We start from the raw sequence: 18,145 nt of genomic DNA on the forward strand, positions 1-18,145 counted from the left end.
AAGAATAGTGTTGATTCCTGCCCTACGGATACTGCAGATCTAGCTCAGTTCACATTTTCATTAAAAGGGTTCATCACCATAAACCACCTTGCAAACATAGAGTGCTGTATTACCAGATTACTCTGGAATATTCCACTCATTCTAATTCAGTATTAGCACCAAGACACAGCAACAGGAGCAGAGAGATTTTCAGAAAATTAAGACATATAACTGTGTGTATTAAATCAGGTTACCCTAACTCCAAGTGACTAAACAAAGAATTCGAGTGGAAAGGCCAATTCTCCCTGTGGTGTCTGCAAGCACTTCCTGCACTAGGTAATGGTCAATAGACACTGCTCTTATTCAACATTTAATTTTTTTGCAAATGATTCTCATTCTCCCTATAAATAATCTTTATACATCCCTCTCACTGGCAGCCACTGTGGAGCAATGACAGATGTAGAGGACATTTTAACAAGTTTCCAAAGAAGAGCTTATACTGCATCAACAGCATGTGTGTCTAAAAAGTCCAAACTTCAGTTTTACATCTAATGCTAATAAGTATAATTAAACCACCAATGGTCTGGAAACCTCTCACACAGAATTTCCTCAAAAGAGACACTAAGTCAGAGCTTACTACTCACAGGAACAGACAAGGTTACCAACCATTGCTGAAGACAAGAGGCAATCACCATTATAATGCTGCAAGTACACATCCCACAAAGAAGAGGATGAGAGCGAATCCAGCTTACTCTGTGCCATACAGAAATGTCACAGGACAGACACTCATTATGCAGTCCAAGGCAGCATAGAGATCCCCCACCTACTGCTGTGTTCCACCTTCAGAAGCACTCTGGGCTGCATTAGCATGGAAGGCACTTTCTGGAGTGCTTTGCCACACCATACTGACAGCTCATATGAGCTGTCTAAGAGTTTTGAAATGGTGCTGTGTACCACCACATGGTTGCTGGACTGCACACACCTGATGGTGCTGGGTGGAGAGCTAGCAGCACTGTGCAGTGGTCACAGCAAGGTAAGTGGAGGGGGAAAAGCCCCAAACCAACAAAATAAGACCTGTGTAGACAGGGAACTGTGTCTGAAGAGCTGGACTTCCATCACACTGCAGACAGGCTCAGAATTAGCGGTAGTCCTATAATCTGAAGAAAGTATTCACAGAACATAATTGGTAGTTGGGTGTGTTTTGTGCCCTTTGAGATGCCTCAGCAGAATTGGCAAGAACCCCAGCTCAGAGGATGCTGCAGGTCAGACATACTGCAATGGGAAAGCAATATGTTCAGGAGGTCTGGGGCTAGGCTGCCAGGACGACAGCACCCCAGGTTAGGACCCAGGGTGAGAGATGAACAAAATTAGGTCAACAAAATCACACATGGAGGCTACAAGGCTTTTTTTTTTTTTTTTTTTTTTTTTTGTGCTGAGCTAGTCCTGTGCTGTATTATAACCCATGAAAGCAGCTGCCAGCGAGATGCCGATTTACAAAGGTTTCTGAGTTTACTGACAGATGGTAACTTGTCACTAAAACTGCCAGTCCCTCTGGCTGCTCCATCCTCTGCCTAATATACTGGCTGAGGATTAGCTGTCACACTTTGCTGTCTGTGAAGCAGCACAGTCCCTAGGCAAGAGAGACTTTCTGACCTCGTAGTCAAAATTTCCATAAAAAGTCTAATGTGCTTGGTATCTGCATCTATTGAACAACAGAGCTAAGCTGACCTGTGCTCTTTTCCCTCTTCTTCCACATGCCTTCATGTTTCCCAAAGAACATGGTCCCCCACGGCCATATAAATGACTTGTATTTCTTGCCAGTGTGTGCCTTACTTGTCTTTGCCAGCTCTCATGACAAGAAACCAGAAGACCACAAAGCTTCCCCCAGGTCAAGATGGGAGCTGACAATACCATATTTCCTCTCCTCTCCAAACACCATGTTCCTGTGATATACAGAAAGTCCAGCTCCTGCACACACACTTCGAGTGGATCATTTTCACTTCTACAAAGCATCATGGTACCAAGCTGACATGCAGTACAACCATGAAAAGCACCTGACCATGCTCCTACCTATTCTGCAGAGTTTCACTACTGTACAGTTGGGTTGTTGGACTGCAAAGTCCACTCTAACTTCATGCTGTCAGTTTGCACATGGTTAAATCAACAGGCATTCAATTTAATGCATAACTTTTCATATTGATTTTAAACACTGCCATTTATCAGCTGAGCTTCATTGCCAGGGTCCTATTAGCTATTCCTTTACTGCCAGAAAATCAAGGGATTGTCCTTGCTTCCCTAGAAGGAGGACCTGTAACAGATGGTGCCACTGCTCTAGCTGCTGACTCTGGGAACACCGATAAACTGGCTTAGGTCAAGGTCACTACACTTGGCCATGATGGGAGTTCAACATTCTCAGCACCACTTTAACCTGGTTTTCCAGCTTGGTTTAGTTTTACCTTTATATATTGGATGTTCTTTTGCCCCTGCTGGGCAGAAGAAGTGACTCGGAATAAAAAGCTGGCACTCCCTGCAGCAGCAAGCATCTTTGCTGATACCTTTCAATAGTCTCTTCCTTTGGCCAGCTACACAACTTACCCTTTTCCCAGCTCTACCTCTTGCAAAAGCCATAAGGCCCTCAGCACCATCTCTGTCCTCTTTTGTATGCATCTGTGCACCTCTGAGCTGGAATCCACATTGGTCTCTCTATAGCCCTAAGATCAGTATCAAGATTGCTCCTGATTAGGTTTTCCAGCCTTTAGATGACTGATTGAGCCTGTAGAAGAGATGTTTCAGACCACATCAAGATACAGTGATGAGAGCATGCACATGAACTTAACAGAAGGCACTGGTACATACCTTCTATATGAAGATCATAATGTCTCTTCTTAATGAATCAAAAATTCATCAAAGAAAGACTGCTATTGTGAGGGCTAAATGCCAGTTTTAACACCATGTTTGCATTAGAAACTTGATCACATAATCACACCTTAAACTTCAGTACACAAGATGTGTGTGACAACCACAATTACCTTGGTTTAAATCAGATTTTCAATTAAGCTTATGGCTTGCTCTGGTTTAGCCACACCTATTTAAAATAGTGCAATCTCCCTTTTCAGAAAGCCTAAAGGTTTTTTAGCTCCCATTGCAAAACACTGCTTGAATTTTGTAAATGAGCAGCCTTTCACAGTACGTTTCCCAGGAGATTTGCAAATCAAGGCCTGACAATTCACTCCAAAGAAGCAGAGCTTACACTGGAGAAATGAATATTTTTCAGGTAACATAAGCATTTAACTTTTGCTTCATCAAACTCTAGACATAGAAATGCTAGAAGCATTTTACATTTTTCAAGGCATAAGGTAGAAGCTCTGTGTAACATGGAGCCACTTGGATGTGGATGCAGTAAAAAGGACATTTGTTGCCCAGGGCTTCAGGGTGAAAAATTGCAATTCTCTGCACTGTGTCAGTCATGGACAGTGAAGTCCACTTAGTCAAGTTCTTACTTTCTTCCCTTTTATGGCTGTCACTAAGCTCTCTAAGCCCTCCCTGGAAATTTCCATTAGCTTTGTTATATGCAGAGCTGCTCAGAGCCTGGATTTCCCAGCAGGGATCTGTTCTAAGATGGACTTTTCCTTCACGCTTGTGTCCAGCTCACATTATTAACGAGCTTGGAGAGGATGAAGGGCACAGACTTGCAGGCTTTGCTGAAAGTCAAATAAGGATTCAGAGTGGAGCCTGTTAAGTACTAAGAGTCAACAACTTAGCAAGCCTCCCCTTCTACACAGAGGTATTACCTACACAGCTCAGTTATGTCTCCAGGAAGAAACAGGACCAAGTACTACGAATTAACGAGAACATTAATAACAAATTACTAGAGAGCTGAAATACAATTTAGTGCATTTGCTTGATCAGTATTTATTTGAAGGGTAAATTGACAAAGCACAGGTCAGCACAAACAAACTCAGACATCTGGGTAACCCCCACCCCGACCCTGCTGCCAGCTGGAATATCCAAAACTGGGAGTTGAAGAGAAGAAGGGATTAAGGTGAAACTTCCCCAACTCTACCACAGCAATACAGCTCAGGAGTATGACAGCAAGACAAAACAACCCATAATTTGCAAGGGGTGTATGCATGTCCAGGAAGGCATAAATAGCATTTACCACCTTTTCACTTATATCATCAGATGATTTAAGTGAAATCTGAAGACAGTACCAATGAGAAAATGCACCGCTCTCCTCCTTCAAATCATGCCACATGGAAAGGCCCAACAGCAGCCCACTTGTTTGCTATAGTACCAAATTAAATTTTGATTACAACATTGCTGCCTGTAGTCCCATCCAAAAATATCAGCACAACCTCATTACCAGAATGAAGACTGTGGCAAGCTCAACACAGAAAGGAAGCTGCCTTTCTGATGCCATGCAATGCATCTGATTTTCATGCTGCCAAGTTTGCTTTCTCTACAGAAGGAAATACCCCCTAAAGCTGATTTCTCAAATATACTGTCCATTCAAGATCACGAAATGCAAGCATACAAAACCAGATTAGTTTACAAAGGATTTGAATTTCCCAAGACATGCTTTCTTCCCTTTGTGTAAACTTGTCATTCTTAAGCCATTCAGATGTATAAAGGAAATAGTGTGAGCTACAAGAGAACAAGGTGACACTATGCTAAGGAACAGGAATCTATTGTCCTGGTTTGGGAAGGAAGAAGCAGCACACAGTATCTCATGCAATGCAATGCAATGCTGGCCAGATTCCAGATGCATCCTTGTCAGCAGCTCATTATCTCTTCTGCCAGTGTGGTGATGATCAGTACAGCAAGCCCATTCCTAGCTCCCATGATTAGCTAGGCAACGGTATTGTTAGTACAAGGCGAAGTTTGGCACTCCCAGCAGCTGCCTGGATGGGAAAACAATAATTTCTAACGCCCTACTTCATAAATATTTAGCTTTCTGTGCAGGCGATGAACCACGTGCAGAGACAAATCCAAGTGAAAACTGGCTGCCGTGCAAACTGTATGGAACCAGCAAAGGGGATTTCTGGAGTAATTCTGCAGGGCAGTAACTCCCTTTGACCAAGAAGAGGTGGCAGCTTCATTGGTGCCAGCCCATGTGTAACTAGCCAGGGGAAGGGCACAAGATCAAGAATAGGAATTCAAGGAACACAAGATCTGCAGTTTATGATTGACAACCACAGTTATTTAAATGATGTATGACATCATCCTGTCCATCACATTGAGATGAATGATGCATCTAAGAGCAGACTCATTTTTACTCCTCACACTGATACAACCCACCAATTTTCCAGAATCCTGCAAGTTTTGCCTGTGTGAAAACCAGCAACCGTGCAGAAACATACCGTGATATCTACTTGAATTGTCCAAGGTGCTGCAGAAGCAGGGTACAAGTAGCTTGGTGCAGCTAGTAGCTGTGTGCCTGCTTTAGGGAGGGTGCCAACTCAGCTTGGAACACTTTGCAAGAAAACTGGTCCTGTTCATTTGATTGTGCAGTCCTGCCAGCTAGGTTAAATGTTGGGAGTTTTGAAGATGCTGTATTCAAACTCACACCATTTGTATGAGGTCAGCCTTATAAAGCTGGTGGCATCAGTACCTAATTCAGCAGCTCTTCTGTCTCAACAATGTAAACACATACAAGTTTGTTCTGTCTACCAGTGGACACTTAAGTGTCCAGTGATCCAGTTCATGATCTTGTGGCCAGTGGATAAGATTTAGACAGAAGGCACACCCCTAACAGCCATCTTCCCTCAGCAAAATTTTGGTATTTCAGCTAAGGAAGAGAGTCATCAGTCGGCTAAACTGGTAGATACTTCAGCAAGAAAGAGGAGGGAGTGAAAGAAAACAGAGATTAATACAATAAGAAGCCAAACAGAATAGTTTCTTCTGATTCACAGGACCACTATAGCTAAAAACGAACTGACTTCCACCATTCGCAACCTACCTACAGATTGCATGTAGAAAGATAAGCAGACTCATAAAATTATCTGAAATGGATGACACACAACCAGAAAGCATTAAGAGGAAATTGTCTTATATTCCATGGGAGAAGTCTTCCAACACATTCAACAGGAGTAACAAATGGAAATTAAGCACCAATACAATGACAGAGTAGAAAGAAAAGAGTTTAGTATGAAAGTGTGGATGTCTGATTATCTTGTGACTAGAGTGAAAACATTGATGTTGAGAGTGCTGCCCTTAAGGAATGCAAGGTTGAACAGAAAAACCTGTGTTGAGAATAAGGACAAGGCATGTCCCTCTCAAACAGCCTTCATTCTTCTGCCAAAACACCAGAACAGTTTTTAAAAGCAATCTTCTCAGCAATTTTTTACACTACTGTAAAGTAAACACACTGTGTTTACACATAGTGTGACATAGGACGTTGTAACTTGCATCATGTTTATGAGAAAAAGAGCACAGCATCCAAGCCAAATAGCCTGGAACAAACAAGGCAGAAATAGACCAAAAAAGAATTTCCTGAATTTTCACTGATTTTCTTCTCACTAAATCTTGCCAGTATGCCACAGTATCCTTTGCTATCTGGCTCCAACCACACCAAGTAATAGGTAGGGACACCTCTGGAAGGTAAACAACAGATTCCAGAACACACAGCTTAAAGGTCTTCAAACAAGCACAGTTCAGCTTGATATCATCATCCATGCAGCTCTAAAGATGGACAGCTTGCTTAAATCCCCTAAAAATCTGAAGAGCTGTTAGTTGCTTAAAGCGACAACAGGCAGAGACTATACTCCAAATAAGCTTTGAACCCTCAGAATCTCTTAGGCTTTTTATGATCTATCAGCTCTTCCACTGGCTTAGACAATTTAGGATGTTAGGAGTCTTTGGGGGAGTAAAAATTGTTTATGCCTTGTAAGGCCTAAAACATCTTAAACTGCTACAAGAGAGCCAGTCACTCTTAAGTCATATTTTAATTTTCATTACTGTTTTAGCAGAAGTGAACATGGATGAAATAGGCTTGTTTTGTATATATTGTACCAGCAAATTAAACCAGGAAAATACATCTAGAATGGGAGAAAGCAACCTCAAAATAAATGCTTAACATTAGCAAGTATAGCAAATGCTTATTTTTAACAGAACATTGGAATGTGCATACACAAAGTTGCCAAGTTCCAGAACCAACATCTTGGTTTGCTCAAGTGTCAATGAGATCCATAGGGCAAGCAAAGTTTTTTATTTTTAATCTTCATCAGCTTTGAAATTATCCAACTAAAAAGTATTCTGTATTAGCATACAGGGGAAACTAAAAAAAAAAAAAAAATCACCAAGAACCCCAAACTGCAATCATTACTCGAACTTCATGTCTACAAACTTAGTAGTTAAGACCATTTGCAGACAGATTTAAAATAGGGAAAGAAAATGAACAAAAAAAATTGGTTGTTTTATTTGCTAGCTGGATTCATTAGCAGAGTCCTGCTGGAAAAATAGGCATAAGGGACACAAAATAAAACTCCATAAATAATATGGATTAAAAACTGGAAAATTAAAGAAAATCTTATTGGAAAGCCAAGGAAGTAAACAAGCGAACAAGGAAAGTCTAGTATAGATCCACAGAGAAAAGAAAGTTTATAAGACAGCTGGAGAACTTGTGCTACAAGAGAAAGAAGACATTCTAAAAATAAACATGAGGAAAATTGCATTAGAATGAAAAAAGAACTATTCATTTATGAGGCTAATGACAAAAATCAATGATGTTTCAAAGTGGACAAGATACTGAACTTCTCTGAAATCTCCACTTCTAAAATATCCAAGGGTACTTGTGTAATTAGGGATTAAGAAATATGTCAGACATAGCAGTTAGTTGCACTCACTTAGAATTTTTTTTAAAAGTTAACTTTTTTGAGTCATTTGCACCTGTTTTTTAATACCTTATAAAAAAAAGAGGAAATGACAAAAGGGCAAAAAAGTCAACTTAGCAGCACTCTTAAAAAAGAAAGCCATACTTAAAACTATTATTGTCTTCTTAGTGTAACTTTTATCCTTAAAGCGAGTAATATAACAAATAGAAGAAAGAAGATATATTGAAACAATGAAAGAGTGAGCCACATGCAGTAGGCAGTTAGTAAAATAATTGCTTGCATGAAATTTAACTGCTTTTGAAGACAGAATTAGAAAAAAGTACAGGAAGAAAAGGTGGCAGGTGTGATCTGAATAGATGTAAGTGAACCATTTGGTAACTGCTTTTACAGCACGTGGCTGTGCTCTTACAAAGTGTGCTACTGAAACTGAGAACTAGTTAGGACCTGCAGATGACCAGTGATGCAGAACACAAACTGGTAAATACCAGGCTATGCTTTCTTAACAGAGATCTCTGTACCAAGTTTCCTTTCTCATGGTGGAAAAGAAATGTCACTAAGTAGTCAGTCCTACAGTATATCTTGAAGAATTGGGTGAGGGAAATGAACTTGCGAGTAACTGAAGACTTAAAGCAGCTTTCAAAATTTATCTTTAGGAATCATAGACATATTAGGTGGACTTTTATGAGACAAACTTTCACTTAATGCCATCAGTCATCCTGGATAGCCGATTCACATACAAAAAGGGAAAAAAGAATAAAAAATCATATCAGAATGGAAATATTGTTTCATGCTTACACACTCTACTTCTGCAACTGCAATGACCAAGCCTCTTGGCATAAGGTTACATAGGCTTTCCTACAGAATTTGGAAATAATTAATTTAGTTTTTTTCTTAAACGCAAGAATGACAAAATCCAAATGTACGCTTGCAGGATGCATCCATAGTGCAAAATGGGCCATCTTTCCTCCTTTTCAGTCCTTTTATCAATCAAAAACATCTTTTATCTTCATTTAGACAATTCAGTGTATCTTGCGGTTAACAGGCAGCAGAAGTCCAGGACACGCATTCATTTCCTTGTTAAAGATCCCATGCAGATGCTGCCTTTCAAAAGGCCATTTGCTGGGAGGACTCAGACATAAATAGCATCTCCAGCTACCCCAGCTAACAGTTGTGAGAACATTTCCTATGCAGGGTTGCTAACATCCCTTGGTTACACATGAAGACAGTTCCTCCTTCTGTCTCCTTGTTTACTCCATCCTCCAGAAGCTATTCTGAAAAGGCAAAAGATGTAGCTTATGCTGCTGGGGGCACCATGGCTGGAGGCTACAGAGCCTGAGGAATGGAGCCAGCCAGCAGGGAGACATGATGTGCCAGGCAGCTGCATAGATTACCATCTCCTTACCAATGCTGATAACTAGATGCAGACACATTGTCCCCATCAGTAGATGGGAGGATATGCTATTCTCAGAGAAAAAAAAAAAAAAGATTGGCACAGACAGATAAATGCAGTGACTGCTTGCAAAGCATAGGAATTTAGGAATTTATCATAAAGATAATTTTCCTGGAATAATTTAATGTTAGAGGCAGATCTCACCCCAAAGAATTAAAATATGCACACTAAATAGCACTGAATCAGTTTGAGATTCTCCACACCTACTTCCCAACAAGAGAAATCTAAGGAATGCTGCCTCTGAACCAGATGCATCTTCAGAGGTATATTAATTCTATTACCAGAGGCTCTGACTACTAAACAAGTCCTTTCTCTCTTGTGGATGCCTGCATTAAAAAGCTAGCCTTAGACAAGGTGTTTCAAGAGCTTGCAGTTTTCTCAGAACAATGAGATTTCTGGAATTGTATTTGTAAAAGCACATGAGCACTGAGCCCTTCCAGAACCTGCTTTTGAGCACAGGGGAGAGGACACTCAATATGAAACAACAATTGATACTTGGATCCCCTGCCTTTCTCCCATGGTGGTCATCAACAAGCAAAGACAGCAAAGGGCAGCAGGCACTCTGCTCCTCTCCACTTTTGGCCTCCTGTTTATGTTTTGCAAGACAGTTCATGTTTGAGATGCCTCACCAGGAATGTTTCTGAAGGAAAAAGCTCTTGTTGGGATAGGAAATGTTGTGAGCATTAAGAATCAAATTCCTTTTTAATTCAGTAGAGATCTTTCTACCATACAAGACAGACACCCAGGATTTCATTCCATGATGCAAACCCAAAGATTCAGAAGTATGCAGAGTCAAGAAAGATGCACAAAACTTTACTGAAGATTATTACTTTCCTTTTTAACCCTGATAAAGACTCCACGCTGCAGATTTTATTAGATAAAATGTTCCCCTGATCCCACTATCAAGTGCTTTATCCTGCTCTGCAAGTTAAAAGGCAAATTTTAAACTATTCCAGCTTATATGTCTAGCTTATTCTACACCCATATTAATATTTTGCCACCTCTGCTGTTAAGCCTCTTGTATCTCATCCTAGAACAAAATTTCTTCTTACAGCCTCATGTATTGATGGCTTAATCACCTACAATCAACCAAAACCTCAGGTCTTTCTCCTCCTCCATCATTTTATCTACTGAACTCAGTGTAATTAGTCACTAAGTGCACTTTGTACCGTTAAGTTCTCATTTCTATAGCTCCAGTCACTTTCATAGCAATCCGGTTTCTTTGCAGTACTTTGATTTTTCTCTGCAATGACAAAGCTAATGTCACATCCTTGGCAAATTTATTCAGTGCATCCTTACCAGCCATTAGTGTAAATAGTATTAATCAACCAGTTCCAGAAGTGTTTTTTTAAAGAAGCCAAATGACCTCTTTTTTGACAGAGTCCAGATGTCAACAATGTTGTTTTCTTTCCCTTAGCCAGGACTTCACCCATTCTTTACCTGATCTTGTTGTAATTCTTTAGAATTTAAACACATTTATTGTAGTTCCAATAAAGGAACTGTCTTACTAAACCACAGACATGTTAGACTTAGAGCAAATCCTTGGCTGACCCTTTGATTAGAAATAAAACCATAAAATTCTCAAGGACAGGTACACAACCTACTGTACTCCACTTCAGGCAAATCACAATGCATTTCATCCCACTTTCCATGGTTTTTATTTTACTTACCTTCAAAATATACCCTGTAAATTTGTGTACTGAGATTACAATTATGGACTACCAACATAATATGACCTTGCCATGTCCATTTTTAACCAGTGTTTATTTTGAATACTGGGAGGGCTACTTGCATTGTGTCCCATAAGAAGTCCATGGAGCTTCAAGTTAGGCTTTTTTTTTTTCTTTTCTTTTTTTTTTTTTTGGTCAGCTTGTACTTTCAGTCTACTCATTTAAATCCTCTACAGAGGAACTGCTGCTATTCCAATCTTTTGATACAATTCCTGTAGTACTTGGTTTCAAATGCCTCCATTGCATATGGGAATTAAGACCCAGGGAATTATAATAATCTCTATTGTTTGCTACTGACCACAGCTTTCTTTGCCAAATTAGAACAGTGGGAGGGTTTCAGCAAAACACTGTTTTCCTGTTTTTTGTTTGACTATCCTCCAATTGATATGACTCTATCAATTGCTGAATCCTGCATTTAGTATTTCCACTGTATTACTGTATATGGAAACCACACAAATATTTTTCATTTTCTCCCTCACTTCTCAAGTTAAACCCAATAGACATACCAATCTCAAACCAAGTTTATTAAGCCAGGAACTACTTAGATGGCATTGACATGTCAGGATTTCTCCTTTCTCTAAGGATCTGTCAAGTAGATCTGGAACAAACACCACAGCTGCAAACCACTGATAAAGCCTCACTCACCTTTGTGTTCTTATGTTAGTGCCTCAATGCAAATTATACAGCTCAGTGAGTATCTACACCTTCATGCTGAGGTTTACAAGTCACTCTTGACTGTTGTTGGTCTATAAAATGGTGCAGTTGAGAACAGAACACATCAGGTGTCCTGCTCCAGAAAGAACCCGGCAGTCCATGTGATGTTTACAATTATCACCAGAAGCATCAATCACTCCAATCCACCAGCAGAAAACCAGCTGAAACATTTTTGTCAACCCCCCAATAAATCTCCCACCTAATACAGCCACTTTGTTTCATGTTACCATACAGAACACCTATCATTGTTGGAATACAGTGTAATTAATATGGTGAGCTAAGAAGGTTGTACACAGATGTTGTAGAGGGCTGGTTGTGCTTCCGTAACATACCATAAAAGTGTTCATATTGACTTTTTAATTAGTGAGGTGCCAAGAAGAGGCATTCCACTCAGCTTTGGGGTACTGCAAGCACTGGAGTGGAAATGTAATGTGGAGTGTGTGAAGCCAGGATAGCCAGATCAAGCTTGACTCTGCAGCATTCAATCAAAGAATCCACCCTCAGGGAGACTTCATTTCCCTGGGTTCTTATCCAAGTTCATCTAATGAACCATAATCAGCAAACTAAATCTTAACCATTTTTCTATACTGAAAATAACTTAGAATATTCTCAAGTTCAAGAAAAGAGCCATTATTCTTGACTAATTCTGCTTGGAAAATACAGCAACTGTTCTTAAAGAAAGCCACTTATGCTGAAAGAGAGTGATTAGAGCTTATTCTGTAACAGTATCTTATAGAACTTCATGTATAAATAAGGTCTTGATGAAAGATTATGCTCAAGAGAATAAGAGGGCTGTTTGAAAAGCACTGCCATTCTGTACTACCAAAACTGGTCCAATCTAAATTCCAGCCATAGATTTCACCAGAAGGCTGAATTAGTTACTGTTAAAATTGTACATATTTATTCTAGTTTCAGCGAGTGATTCTAAATTGACAATATGACTCTCCTCAAGCACCACATGCCTGATGTCATGGCACAACAGGTGGAGTCCACATGCATGTGGTAAGATAACCAGCAGTGCTGTAAGTTTCTAGCTGCCAGCTTTTAAGTTCCAAGGAACTTCAACATGTGAAGCACAACGCAAAATAATACTAAGGTAGTTTAATACTAGGAAATAACTGTAGCAGAGAAACTCCTGAAGTGTCCCTGCAGCATAAAAGAAATGTGGTTCCAAAAGAACACTTGGACAACACAATGGAAAGAAGGGTTGCAACAAAGTAGGATGCAGACACACCCCAAGAACAATGAAAGTAATATGTGTCACTGTGATCATCAGACCACAACTAAACGAACTTGTTTTGAATTGTAAGCTTACAAAGGGGTCGTTATACCTTTCACGGCTCTATACAAATTAAAGAGAACCGAAATGTACATGTCATACCACTGGAATTAAAGCGAGGACACCAAAATAATTCACTGGCTTGCTCATAATCCTGACACAAATCTTTGCAGTTCATAGAATCTCTTGCCTGAATACTGTAAAAAGTACTTGATAATTCTAGGTCAGCAACTTTTAAACCGGTTGATGGTCTTCAAGACGTTCCTGAAAGCTGAGAAAATCAAGCATATTACTAAATCAAATTTCCTGTCACTGTAAACCTTTAGAAATCCATAAATCCACAGAAGCTGAAAGACACTGCACTAGTCATATATGAAATAAAGGATCCAGAAATCCTAGTAGGACATAGGAAATAACATGAGCTAATGAGATGCACTTCAAATACTCTCCAAAGTTTATCATCAGCAAAAGAAATACTGATTGTAAGAGACTCCAGTAAACACTGTAGCAGTCCAAAAGAAGTATTAAGTATTGGGGTTTTTGGATCCTGCAAGCACAAGAAAAGCCATGTTATCCCCACTACCTTGACAGGAGAATGGCTAAAGGAGTTATAGCTGTGTGTAGTGTCTGCATGTACAACAAGCACTTACTCTGGCCGGCAAATCACCAGGTCCCCTTTGTTGGTGCCATATGCCAATCCCAGGCCCGGCTCAGGCAGCCAGCGAGCAGAGTTTATGCTGACATGTCTCCTCTGGTCGGCAGGCATTGGGTACAGAACGTTGAAAACTCTCTGGAACAATAACAGAAGATTACTTGACAGGACAATAAAAGGCAGGAGAGCCAAGGAGGCTCAAAAAAAAATTCCTGCAGCAGCACAGATGGCCATAGAGATATGTCACTTTACAGAATTGCGAGCAATCACTTAATCAGCAGTGAGAGTAAGCAGCTGCTAGAAATGCACATACATGTGCTCTTAAATCTTTAATAGGCTGACTGGCACACAGCTGTGAAGCATCCAGCAACTAGAACTGGGTATACTGACAACAATCCATTTAGCCCAAAAATATAACACATAGAAATCATAAAAGCAAAGGCATGGGAAATAGAAAAAGCAGTAATGATTCAGTCTGGCTACCTAGAATAGAGAGGGACAAGATGCTTCAGTGGGCCATTAAAGTATCAGGATTTCAGAAGGGTAGGATTGAAGACTGCATTTACAAGACCAAGACCAAATAATTAAGAGAATTTCTGCAGAAATTTATCTAGTGCACTGTCATCACTGCAACTAGCAGACTTTGAATCTGGATTTTCAATGGGATAAATCTAAGGTGAAAGACAGGTTTTCATTGGATTTTCTAGTGGGCAAGCATCCAGCCACCACAAAACCTTTCCTCCAGAGTCCACAGAAAAGGGGATGGTGGTGAACCAGTGAGCAGGGAAGGGAATGATGTTATGCTGGAGCAACAAGATGAATGTTGATGGGAATGCACTGCTGAGGTGACTTGAAGTAAATAATTAGAAGCCATTAGGATGGTACTTATCAGCTGTCATAACAAACTGGGGCCATTTTACTCCATAGCACTGCTGCCCCCTGAGTATTTTGTGTGTTGGACAATTTAACTTGAGAAGCATAAGTCAGGGATTACTCAACTATGTGCCCTCCAATAGCTAGTACCCAGAACCTTCATCTTGACCATCCTATATACACACAGAGCAAAACAATATAGCTACATTATTTCCCATCATCACTAACAAATTTAACTGCTCCTCTGAGGAGGTCACATTAGATGAGAAAAAATGATTTTTCTGTATGACAGAAGCTGGCCACTCTATGCCTTGGCTATCACTCAGCAGTTAGTGTATTCAGAGAAGCTCAGCATTTGGACAGAAGGAACAAGTCTTTATGGGTTTAGCTATGTCTTACCCATCTCTGTCATGTCGGTCCCATTCCTCTGCCCTGCCTTGCTTGCTGGGGCAGCAGGGAGGGAAGGGCAAGGGGAGAAATAGAAGGGAGGAGAATAAGCTATATGATGGTTAACACTTATTACCATGGAGATTAGGGTGCATTCTCAGATGGGTAGATTGGATTTGGAGGAGGAGGAAGAAAGAGGGGAAAGAAGGGTCTGCCAGAACTAGGAGCATAAATTAATAAAATAAGCATTCTGGATCTCTCAAGACTGCAAGGGTCTTCCATCATATCCTTCTTTGGCAAGTCAGAAGCAGTCAGTTTCTCTTCTACTGAGAATGGCTTTGTCACATCTCAGGAAGCCACCACCCTCCTAGGCTAGCAGCAAGCTCTCCCAACTGACAGGTCAGCTTGCACAGCTGTTCTCCCACATGCTCCATAACCAGCCACACCAAGGCAGGAGACTTGCTGCCTATAGCTGAGCTTTACTGCTTTGACTGCTCTGTAGTAAACAACACCCCATGGAAAATGCACCTCCAAGGGCATGATTCTGGTTTTGACAACCTCCAAGTGCTGGCTGAGGGCTGAATCTCAAAGACAAGATAGCTTTAAAATTCTGCACCAGAATAGTTGCTTCATCATTCCATTCCATTCAATTCTAAACAGCTTGTCACGCTGAAGAGCTCCCCTCCCCTGCTGCTTCCCACTCCCACGCTAATGGGACAACTCCATGCAGTGTTAAGGGTGATGACATCCGTGCGTGTGGTAATTAGTACATAAAAAGAGAAAGCAGCTGTACTGGCATAATCACCACTCGCAGCAGTAAGCAGGACCCAGCTAATCAATCTGATGCAGTCATACAGACTGTCTGTTGCAATTGCATCCATTAGCAAGACCCCCTACTCTATACACAGAGTGGAAAAAAAATTTCAAGTTCCTTTAACATCAGCAGGTCCTTCTCTTCAAAGAAGGTCAGAACTCTGCCAGGAAGCCTTATTTGCCATAGATCACAGCTAATTCCTTTTGGATTTTGTTTTTTTTGGTCTTCTTGTTTTGATTGCTAAATCTTATAAAAAGTTACTGAGATATTTCAACCAAAGTGGCCAGCCTGAAAACATACCATAGACTGACTACACCTCTTTGCTGCAGATTGTTCAGGCTTTGTAATTCTGAACTTCTGGGGAAAATACTCAGGTTACTACAGGAATCCTACATAAATACAACACTCCAACTTCTAGGTCAAATGATTACTACTAACCCTCAAACTCTTAAAATTAACAATACAAATGCATAAAGTTGATAATTCAAGAGTTTCTTTTCATTAGGACTGGTCCACAGATTAATTGCAGGCCATGCGTAACAGCCATGTTGATAGCCAAAGGTTTAGGAATCAGTTTAGAAACACCTGTAAAAGTGCAGTGACTGATCTTTAAAGGTGCCCATCAGACCCTCAGAGTTTCCAGAGAGCTTATTTTTAATAGTTTGGCACTTTCAGTCATGAGATATCATATTGCACCACACGTTATCAGCCCATAATCACCATCAGCAGTCACAGAAAGCTTCCATGCTCTTCCCCATAAACAATGTCAAACTTGCTCTTAGCATCACTATACTACCAATTCAATAATACATGGTCACACCATTAGTCATGGCAATTCAGCATTTTACAAACTTGACAGCTGCCTTTATGTCCAGATGCTTTTCTGAAATAGTTTTGAATGGCATGTTTCTCCAACTACAAACACTGTGAAGTCTGAGGAATGAGAGCTTCAGAACATACCTATGGAAGCTTAAGCCCTAACAGGTAACACAAGTATAGCAAGCTGTTCTCTTCTTGCAACAGCAATGACATATAAATATCATTTCAGTACACATGACAGGTCCTATTCCTTCCCTTTAGGGCCCCATAATCCAGCCTGAATTACACAGAGCAGTTGCTTGACCTGTAGTTATGTTTGTAGAAAACTGTCTCTGGTGATCTCTCCACACTCCGTCATGGATTCCAGGACTCTTTTGTCATTTCAAAGAATCAATTTCTCCTTGAGTTCAGGGGATGTCAGAAAGGTAAAAAGTCTTCCTCTAGAAAAACCAAAACTGTCTAGGTAGCTAAACTTCCACACAAAAGGCAATTCGTAGCAAGGGAAAGCAATACTCATTAAAGAAACAAGTTGATTGCTTCCATTTTACATCCCTGTAATCATGAAGTGTGGGGGATTTGGTTGAGCAATTTTTGTCTGCATTTTTCTATTCCCAAAAACTGTACTAGAAGCAACGACTTATCTCTTTGGTGCGCCTTTTCCATCCTCACTCAACAGAAGTGGGCATGTACATCATGCTCTGAATTTTCCAAAGCTGCTTTCATTGCTTCATAGCCACAGGACAAGACGGCTCAAAGAAAGCAGGGCTATAAATCACAAAGATAAGGAAAACATAGGCCCTCAAATTATTCAAAGAACAAGCTGCATTTGGAGTGCAAAGGCCACCTGAAGCCCACTGTTGCTGCTTCCCCTCCAACTTGTCACTGCTGTCACATCAGTATTGCCACAGCCACTAACTTAGGTATTTACTTATGGTAGAGTGCCAGGAGAGGCTGCATGACAACCAGCAGCCTCAAGGAATCTTTCTCAATGATCTCTTCCTCAATGTCAAGCTGACAGGCCCAGGGTACAATAGATAAGCATAGAGTTAGACAGCTAATTTATACCTGCCCTGGAGAGGTAAGAAAACTTTTTGCTAGAAGTCTCTGCTACATCCTCATTATTGAGCTAGAACTTCTTTCTTCCCCTCCCGTTCTGTACTAGGGAAGCTGCTGCTTTTTAATAATACCCTTCAAATTCCACCTTCCCCCCATCCCCGGCATTTCTGGGATGTGGCAACACTAAAAAGCTGGACTGAGCAATCACCAGGATCCTGTCAGTCATCAAAGCAGCAGCAGGCTGCTCCAAGTCTGTACTCCTGTTGCCAGTTGGCCACAGTGCTGCACTCGCCTGATCCAAGCGGTGCTGTGCCTGGCCAAAGCAGAGGCATGGCATCATCTGCACAGCCACCTCTTTGTTCCAAGGCCTTCCCACCTCTAAGGAGAGCAATGAAAAGCAGGGGAGTGCTGAACACTACTTGTTTGGCAGAGACCTTTCTTCTCTCTGGCACTCAAGAAAGAACAAACATATTTTGAAGCTGCAGAAGAGAAAGTTTTGGCACAAGCAGGTAGGAAAACTCAGCAGGAACTCTTGTTTTTTATCTTTTTTTTTAATTCAA

General features: G+C 40.7%; 1 protein-coding gene across 6 annotated transcripts in view; it reads right to left on the bottom strand.

The window, feature by feature from the left end:
• AMBRA1 (autophagy and beclin 1 regulator 1) overlaps positions 1-18,145 on the bottom strand; it is a 123,825-nt gene that overhangs the window by 12,065 nt on the left and 93,615 nt on the right. For all 6 annotated transcript variants that reach the window (XM_021533389.3, XM_021533387.3, XM_021533386.3 and 3 more), the window contains one exon: positions 13,635-13,774. In XM_021533389.3, coding sequence (XP_021389064.1) covers positions 13,635-13,774 — 140 coding nt within the window. The remainder of the gene's footprint in view (positions 1-13,634; positions 13,775-18,145) is intronic.

Source organism: Lonchura striata, chromosome 6 (assembly GCF_046129695.1).
Source record: "Lonchura striata isolate bLonStr1 chromosome 6, bLonStr1.mat, whole genome shotgun sequence".
Lineage (NCBI taxonomy): Eukaryota > Metazoa > Chordata > Aves > Passeriformes > Estrildidae > Lonchura > Lonchura striata.